This window comes from Nicotiana sylvestris, chromosome 9 (genome assembly GCF_000393655.2).
Source record: "Nicotiana sylvestris chromosome 9, ASM39365v2, whole genome shotgun sequence".
Taxonomy (NCBI): domain Eukaryota; kingdom Viridiplantae; phylum Streptophyta; class Magnoliopsida; order Solanales; family Solanaceae; genus Nicotiana; species Nicotiana sylvestris.
Window position 1 is genome coordinate 122,463,588 of NC_091065.1, and position 9,098 is coordinate 122,472,685.

At 39.3% G+C, this 9,098-nt stretch overlaps 1 protein-coding gene across 1 annotated transcript; it reads right to left on the reverse strand.

Annotated features, from left to right (window-relative positions):
- Positions 1–5,344: 5,344 nt before the first annotated feature.
- LOC138878155 (protein LURP-one-related 11-like) lies at positions 5,345–5,825 on the reverse strand. The gene is made up of 2 exons (XM_070157820.1): positions 5,505–5,825; positions 5,345–5,425 (listed from the first exon to the last, which is right to left on the reverse strand). Exons 1-2 carry the CDS (start codon positions 5,823–5,825, stop codon positions 5,345–5,347), a joined length of 402 nt encoding a protein of 133 aa, XP_070013921.1.
- Between the last annotated feature and the right edge of the window lie 3,273 nt (positions 5,826–9,098).

The window sequence follows — 9,098 nt, forward strand, 5'->3', positions numbered from 1 at the left end:
TGATGGGCTTCGAGAGTTGATTCTAGAGGAGGCCCATAGTTTGCGGTATTCCATTCATCCGGGTGTCGCAAAGATGTATCAGGATTTGAGACATCACTATTGGTAGAGGTGGATGAAGAAAGATATAGCTGCGTTTGTTTCTCGGTGCCTCAATTGTCAGCAGGTGAAGTCTGAGCACTAGAGACCGGGTGGGTTGCTTCAGCAGATAGAGATTCCAGAGTGGAAGTGGGAGCGGATCACCATGGACTTCGTAGTTGCGCTCCCACGGACTTTGAGGAAATTCGATGCTATTTGGGTGATTGTGGATTGGCTGACCAAGTCCGCTCACTTCATTTCTGTGTGTGCTACCTACTCTTCGGAGTGTCTAGCGGAGATTTATATCTAGGAGATTGTTCGTCTGCATGGTATTCAAATTTCCATCATTTTAGATAGAGGTACTCAATTCTAATCACGGTTCTGGAGGGCCGTTCAGCATGAGTTGGGTACTCAAGTGGAATCGAGTACAACATTTCACCCTCGGACGGACGGACAGTCCGAGCGCACTATTCAGATTCTTAAGGACATGCTATGAGCGTGTGTGATTGAGTTTGAAGGGTCTTGGGATCAATTCTTGCCACTGGCGGAGTTTGCTTACAACAACAGCTATCAGTCTAGCATTCAGATGGCGCCGTATAAGGCTTTATAGTGTAGGTGGTGTCGATCCCTGCTGGGTTGGTTTGAGCCGGGTGAGGCTAGATTATTGGGCACAGACTTGGTTCAGGATGCTTTGGAGAAGGTTAAGGTAATTCAAGATAGACTCCGTACAGCCTAGTCCAGATAGAAGAGTTACGCAGACTGGAGGGTTCGTGATGTTTCCTATATGGTCTGAGAGTGGGTTTTGGTTCGGGTTTCTCCTATAAAGGGAGTTATGAGATTTGGGAAGAAGGGGAAGTTGAGTTCGAGGTTTATTAGCCCTTTTGAGATATTAAGGCGTGTTGGGGAGGTTGCTTATGAGCTTTCCTTACCTCTCAGCTTGGCAGGAGTTCATCAGGTATTTCATGTTTCAATGCTCTGAAAGTATCACGGTGATCCGTCGCACGTGTTGTATTTTAGTTCAGTCCAGTTGGACAAGGATCTATCTTATGTTGAGGAGCCAGTGGCAATATTGGACAGGTAGGTTAGAAAGCTAAGGTCAAAGAACATTGCATCAATGAAGGTTCGGTGGCGGGGTCAGCCGGTCGAGGAGTCAACTTGGGAGACCAAGCAGGATATGCACAACCGTTACCCTCATCTTCTCACTACTTCAAGTATGCCTTTATGCTCGTTTGTTTGAGAAACTTCAGCAATTGGTTTTCTATCATAACCTCACCTACGGTTGGGTCTCGTAGGTGCGTAGCCGCAGAAGCGGCATCACCATTGTAGAAGTGGAAAAGAGAGAAGCCAACAGGGACCGCAGAAGCGGGAGCTTCACCGCAGAAGCGGCCCTGCATCTGTGTAAGGTTAATCGCAGGTGCAGAAGCTTGGCTTTAAGTGAAATGTCACAGATGCAACCATGTCCTCGCAGATGCGGTCCCCGGGCTGCGAAAGCGGATTTACTGAGCAAAAACATATAATACTTGCCTTCACGAATTTGAGCTATTTTCACCTCTTTTCAAACGGGAAGAAGGCTTGGGGAATATTTTCAAGAGAGATTTTTAGAGGAGTTCATTGGAGTAAAGTCTTTGGTCCCTAAACTCGTTATTGGAGCAATTTTTATCATTATAAGCATGAAAAATTAAGGAAAATCAGCGGTAATTTGAGGGTTAGGGCTTGACTAATTAGAGATCTTTGAGTGATGATTTGAGGGATCATTTGAGGTCCAATTTTGGTACTTTTGGTATGACTGAACTCGTGAGAGTGAGAGGATTCTGGAAATGTAAATTTTACCCGATTTCGAGACATCGACCCGAGGGGCATTTTTGTCATTTTACCTAATTTCGCATATTAGCTTAGAATTTCTTTGTAGAATTCGTTACTTGAAGTATTATGTACATTATGCAATTGAATTGAATAGATTTGGGTCATTTGAAGTCGAGTACTCGTGGCAAGAACATGGTCTCGAGTTGATTTTGAGTCGGTTTGAGGTAAGTGGCTCGCCTAACCTTGTGTGTGGGACCTTCCCCTTAGGATTTGGTTTTATTAATAATTGAAATACCTTGTACGTGAGGTGATGAGTGTGTACTTGTGCTAATTATTGGAAATCCGATTTTCATTAAGTAATTACTAGTATGTTTCTTTTCCTTTTTTATTACTTGCACTATTAAGCTTGTTGTAGCTTAGGAAAGCATGTCTAAGTGATTTAATTGCTTTATTTGCTCAAACCGCTTTACCTGAATTCTGTGCAGCATGCTAGGCTAGAATTACTTGTTTGCCTTAATATGAATTTTGACATTTCTGAATATTGTCCTGTTGCTGCTGTGTATTTACATTGGGACTACGGATGTGGGATTCCAGTAGCTCCCATTTGTCTGTTTACATTTGGGACTACGGATGGGGGATTCGGGTAGATTCCTCTCCACACTTATATGGAACTACGGGACTACACCCGATAGATTCTCCCAGTACTAGGTATTTACTTTTGGGACTACGGAACGAGATTTCGGTAGATTCCCGTGCACTATGAGTTGGACTACGAGATAGTATCCCGAGAGATCTATTAGATATGTATATTTGGAGCTATAGGACGGTAACCTGGGAGATCCCTGATTGTTGTGATTTGGTGCTGAACCGTCTTCCTTTCTATGTTTACTTTGCCTCTGTAATAGTTGTTGTTGTCCTTTATATCCTGTGCTACTTTTACTGCTGTACTTATTTATACTGTTCTGTACTACACTGTCAAACTTTATATTTTATTTAACCTAAGTAGGGCCCTGACCTTCCTCATCACTACCCAACCGAGATTATGCTTTGCACTTACTGAGTACCGCTGTGGTGTACTCATGCCCTTTCTGCGCATGTTTTTCATGTGCAAATCTAGGTACTTTGACTCAAACTTACCATCCTTGAGGCGAGGCGACTCTTTAGAGACTTTGAGGTATATCTGCCGCGTCCGTAGACCAAGGAGTCTCTCTCCATTCTCTCTTGTAGTTACAACCCTTCTGTATTTACTTTGTTTTAGACATTCTAGAGTTAGAGCACTATGTGGTATCCTTAGCTTGTGATTTCATGAGATTCCGGGTTTTGGGAAAAGTATTAGTTTTGAGAGTTGATATTGTGTATGTCGAGAGACACTATTAAACACTGTTTCATTCACTATTTCGGTTTTTACTTGTTTTCTTCCACAAATTGGCTTATTTTCCGCATTATTAGGCTTACCTAGTCGTAGGGACCAGGTGCCATCAGGATGGTTCATGGAGGGCAAATCGAGGTCGTGACATTTTTCCTCTTGTCTGCTCAGATCTTTTGTTGACGTAAAATGCTTCGCATGCCCATTGTGAATCCGATGGCTCTATTAGATAAAATTCCAAGAGTTCTTTGCATTCCTTCTTTGCATTCTAAAGATGATTTGGATTCATTCCTGAATGACTAGCTTTTGTTGGATTAATGTTTTCATTCTTCTTTAAAGGGAGCTTGATAAAAAACTCTTCGTTCTTCCATAACGGGATTTTCCCTTTCTTCATAAAATCTTTGTAGGATGCACATGAATGATTAATGAGATTTTGTTTAATCTCCTTGTTTTGTTTGTCGTTGGTGATTTGGAATAACCATGGAATTTCAGAATAAGGTTTGAACTACTTCTTGAAGGTTATCCTGTTAGCCTTGATCTGGAGTTGATCTATTAGTTGTTTGAAAATGTCAAATCCAACTATAAGATCTTTCCCAGGTACATCGGACCCTATCAGCATGGTTTTGTACTGAAATCCTGGAAAGAACTCAATTGTTACTGGGTGCTTTGTGATGACAGTGGTAGTCAAGATTCCATTTGATGCAGTGTTGAAATCCTTAAAGTGTGACACCCATTGATCTTCAGGGAGAACAACATGATTCATGAGTGAACAAGCAGTTCCAATGTCAATGAAAGCAATAACTCTGGTTGGTTTATCCCATTTGGATGGATAAACCTTAAGTTCCACTTGAGGGATGACTGTGAGAGGATTGATCTCTTCCTAGGCTTTAGCGGCTGGTTTGGAAATTTGATAGTGGTCATCACTTTGATCTACGTATATATCAATAAAGAATAAAGTTGGTTCAGTGGGTTCATCGTCCATAGAGAACATGGATTCAAGTTCATCCTCCTCTCCGAGATGTATGCCAGTGTAATCTTAAATTTCTTGCAAGAGTTTGATAGATTTCCTCGATTGGGGACAATTTCTTGCGAAATGTCCAATCTTGTGGCAAATAAAACATCTATTCTTTTTGTGAAAATTTCCTGGCCTCTTTAGTCTGAAATATTTTGTGCGCCTCCTGGACCTTGATTTCCCATATGGAATTCTTGGCCATCTGAACCTCCTGAATCCTATCCGTCGCCTAGATATATGGCAGGAACATCCTGATCAGGTGATCAGATCAGATGTCATGACCCAAATTGATGGGCCGCGATGGGCACCCGGTACCTTACTCAATCGAGTACCAACATAACATATCTTTTCATGTCATACTATCATAGATAACTGAGCTAGAAGGCTGCTGTAAGTCTGGATAACTTTGTAATTCAGGAAATAATTATATTGTCATGCATATGCGTATGAATGCCATGTCATGCATAGGTACATGTTTCATAACATTATCAGGTCTCTAAGGGCATCTCATTATATCATCTCATCCACTGTGGGCAAAATCATCAACGTATACCAGCTGATCAGGTGGTGGTACGTATATAATGCCATAACTTTTTCCATATCACATATACATAAATATACATATTATACGTGTATATAATGCCATCTGGACATGGGTCAATGTGCATGTATAAATGCATGAAATGAATATGAAATATGTTAATAAAATCTCTCGGTATGTCATAAGACCATTATGCCTATGATTAATATCATGAAAAAACTTTACCAACTTACGTATTTTTGAGACCCATGAACAGATGATAGAATAATATGACACATGGGAGAATAAGAATATACACATCTCTAGCATTTCTACGAATAGAGTAATTGAAAGTTGTGCATTTGCTCGTTTCGCTTGTGTCGTATAGATCATGCCAAAAAGAAAGAAGGGATAGCCGTAACATACCTGAACCGATTTTCTTGACAATCCCTCCAATACACATTGATTGCAACAAAACACGTAACGACGAATCGAAGTAGGAAAAAATCCGTGTGATATTCTTGAGAAAGATTGTACCGTGCTCTATTAGAATCGTAATTTCACGCTGCTATGCAACAACTTGACCAGCACTATCTGAAATATTAAATGATGACTTTTTTATCAGTTTGTTGAATCTTATAGCTGCTTCCTATAGATATTTCACACCTCAAATTCACATTACATATGACATCTCCTGAACTTGAAAAATACTTGCAATTCCTTCTCACTTGAAACCATGGTTTCCCTTTAAATCCACCACTTGAATATCCATTCCAACGACCAAATAATCTTAGCTTCTCCTTTTTAATGGAGAAGAGAACTTGTCCATAAAGATCCACGAGAAATACTTCATTGCTATTTGTTTCTTGGTAGTTGTCAACTTTGAAAACAATTTCACCTTTAGAATTAAAGACAGTACAACCATTCCCATGGAACACTAGGGATTTCATCCATATAGTGAATGTTTCTCTTGTCGACGTCATATAATTAGGAGAGGTAAACGAAGGAGAATTAGAGTTCTTGAATGTTTCTGAATAAATTTTGGCCATTGAAAATTAATAACAACTTGAATGAACAAGTTGAAAGCAAGTCTTAATAATTTAAGGAGCTTTTTGTTACTTATTTCCACCAAAGTACAATGAGTTCTCCAATCTTGCCACATTATCTCAAGACTTTCTTAGTCATATTAGGCTTGATTAAGCCTTTATTCTTGCTGCCACGTTTAGGGGTGGGTGTCCCCCTTAAGCTTTATATAAAAATTCCATAATTATCTAATTTTTCCCACAATTAAGAATTATCTCAAATTACTTATAATACTATTCGCTTTTAACAAACTTTTTACAACTTACTATCATTGTCATGTGGTACCTTGTAGGGTACTAGTCCATAAATACCGGGTGTTTTATCTCGGACCATATTTTATCCCAAAATGCAAACTTCGATGAAAATTCATTTTCTCCGATTTTCTTACCCTCTCACCTTCATGAATTTACTCATCACTTGTGAAATAACATAATCCTTATAATCTCCGAATAATCTTTTCCTTGGACTGATGTTAATTACCTTACGACAAATTCAATGTACAATACTACAGGGTGCAACATCATCGTAATTTAATAATGCGAAACGTAACATCATCGTAATGTAATACTGTGAGATGTAATATCGACGTAATATTGCGTGGTGTAACATCAGATTTGTGGCAGGCTTTGTCAAGCGCTGGACTGTGTTGGATAATTTGTTTTAGGCCGAGCGCTTTGTACAAATTTCATCCAATGCAATGAAATAGCTTGCCTGATGTAGTCAAATTGTGAGATTGTTATGGACTAAAACTTATCTTTAATGATGGTCATGGTTCGGCTTGCCAACAACTTTGGAAGGGAAGAGGCAAAGTCTTGCTTTAGATTGATGTCTCCATCGATCTCGAAGTATATCTTTGCCATTTTTTGAAAATGCTTGTCAATGTCATTTCTATCGAATGACAAAAACTTCATCTCAAAGATCTGTCTTCGCATCATTTCCTGTCTTTGGCCGATATCTCCACATAAAACTTCATGTAGGATTCTGATGTTGAAGGTAAAATCTTGGGAAGTAAGAAAAGTGTTTTTGTCTTGAATTCCAAGCGAGTTCCACCAATCTTTGAGAATTCCTGAGAACCGTGAAGTGAGTTCTGACAGGATGGTATACTTTTCTCGTTCCACCAAATTTTTGGTCACCATCCAAGTATAGAAGTCTTGGATCCTTTGAGGCCATTTTGAAACATTGAGGTCATCTAAGGTGAAAGTGTGGAAACCAGTTCCAACTGGTTTTGACGCCATGGACTCATATCTTCTTTCTAGGATTGGTTCATCTGTCATGCCTTCTTGTTACTCATCTACTTCAGATATTTCTAGGTCTCTTGGCTGGTTGACAAATATTGGGGGATCATCCTCTTTGTAAAAGTTTGTTGTGGATTCGTTGCTTGATTGAGAGCTATCTTCCATTGTATCATCGTCTAATGAATTTAGAGACTTCGACCATGGGGTATCTTCTTGTCATACATTTCTTGGCTGAGAGACATAGAGGTCAGGAGCCTTCTAGTAAAAAAATATCAGATTTTCGGGGTTGGACCCTTTTGAACTTTCACAATGATCTCGCCTTTTCTTGGTTTGTTTTGCGCCACAAGAGTATCATTCTTTTCCCAAACCATTTTTTCAATATCAAAATCATGTTATTCTTTTAAGGGTTAGGTGAAACAAAATAGGACTTTGTGTGGCAGTTGGAAAAGCAAAAAAAAGTGTAATCCAATTTAGGTGGGGAATATGCTTGTGGCAACATAGGGAAGAAGATAGGTTTTGAGGGGAAAACTGGGGTCTTTTATGTCTCAAAGTGGTCATTTCTAAAGAGTTGAATTTGTTCTCTAATGGAAATCATCTCCTTTTGTTGTTGTTGGAAGAATTGGAAAAGTGAAGTTCCTGGCGGACAAATCTCATATTGTAAATTTGCCAACCTTAATTTGAAGGCTTTCATTAGTCCTGCATAGTGAGATGATGTCCGCTCCACCTTTTTCTCAATTGTTTCTACTTTGCTCATCATTTTGTTTTGTGTATGGGCCACGTTCCTTATGGTGTTTCCAATGTTGTTTAGCACTTTATTTTGGAAGATGGAATTTTCTGATTACCAGTTCATTGTTGCTTCGATGTCAATTGTTGGGGGGGGGGGTTTCTCCTGTAGGTAACACTATGTTTTTCTTGGGAATTTTTGGAGCATAGCTTATACCCTCATTTTCAAAAGGTTGAAATGAAGAAAAATCTTGGGTATGACTGGAACTTGAAGGACTTATCATGAATATCTGTGGTTGTGTGGGATTTGTGGTTTTTAAAGTTGGTAAAGTTTTAGGTTCAGGTGGCTTTTTGGATTCTGGGGTACGAGTTGATGGTGGTTTAGGTTTTGGTGTGGTTTCACTATCTTCCCAGCTTGGAGTAAATTATTTTGGTAATTTTGGCCATTCCTGGGGTTTGTAACTGACAAGAAATTCATATTTACCGGGACGACTTAATGAGCCAATTGAAGGGTCTTTATTTTCATATTTGGCTCGAAATTGTTTTTCAGTGGTTTTCCCCTTTTTCTTGGATTTTGATTTGGTCTCGTTGAGGCCAAATCTTTCCCAATGGCGTAGATGGTGTTCATCATATTCTCCAATTTGGTCTTCCAAATAGTCTTGGCAGTCGCAAGTAAGATCCCAAGGGCAGTGTCCCGTAAAGGGGCATTTGAACCACCAAACTCTTTTTCCTTCTTTGTCAAAATGTTGGCACCAGTCATGTTCTTCCATGATGCTTTGTATATTCCAGAAGAACTCTACGTCAGGCTTAGGGTATGTATTTAATGTATTGTTTACCGTGAAATGGTAATAACAATTAAATTTGATTTTGTGGTTATAAAAATACGTGATCTATTTTTATGCTAATTGTTAGGCAATGGATGTTAAGTGAAAGATTAGAAGGCATGATTATAGCTTAAAAATGAGGTAGTAGTCAAACTAAATGGCTGGAGGTTGGGGCCTCGACCTGTCATATATGGGGCCTCGAGGTCGAGTTGGATGACCGACTCGAAGCGATCGAGGGATGAATAACAGTTATGTGAGCTAAAACGGTGGCTCTTTATGATCTATGATAGGCAATTAACGAAGAACAGTAAATACAACACAATGAATGTAAGCAATAAATAGAAGCAATGATATCAAGAGAGTATGTTAGAGAGTAGATAGAATGTTCTTGTGTATTGAATAGTGAGCATCAGGTGATTACAAAATGACGAGGATCCCCTTTATATATGAGGGGGAA

Coding starts and splice junctions, on each gene's coding strand:
- LOC138878155 (XM_070157820.1), bottom strand. CDS start 5,825: ATGGCCAAAATTTATTCAGAAACATTCAAGAACTCTAATTCTCCTTCG. Junction 5,426..5,504: donor AAGGGAAACCATGGTTTCAA/GTGAGAAGGAAT, acceptor AAATATCTATAG/GAAGCAGCTATAAGATTCAA.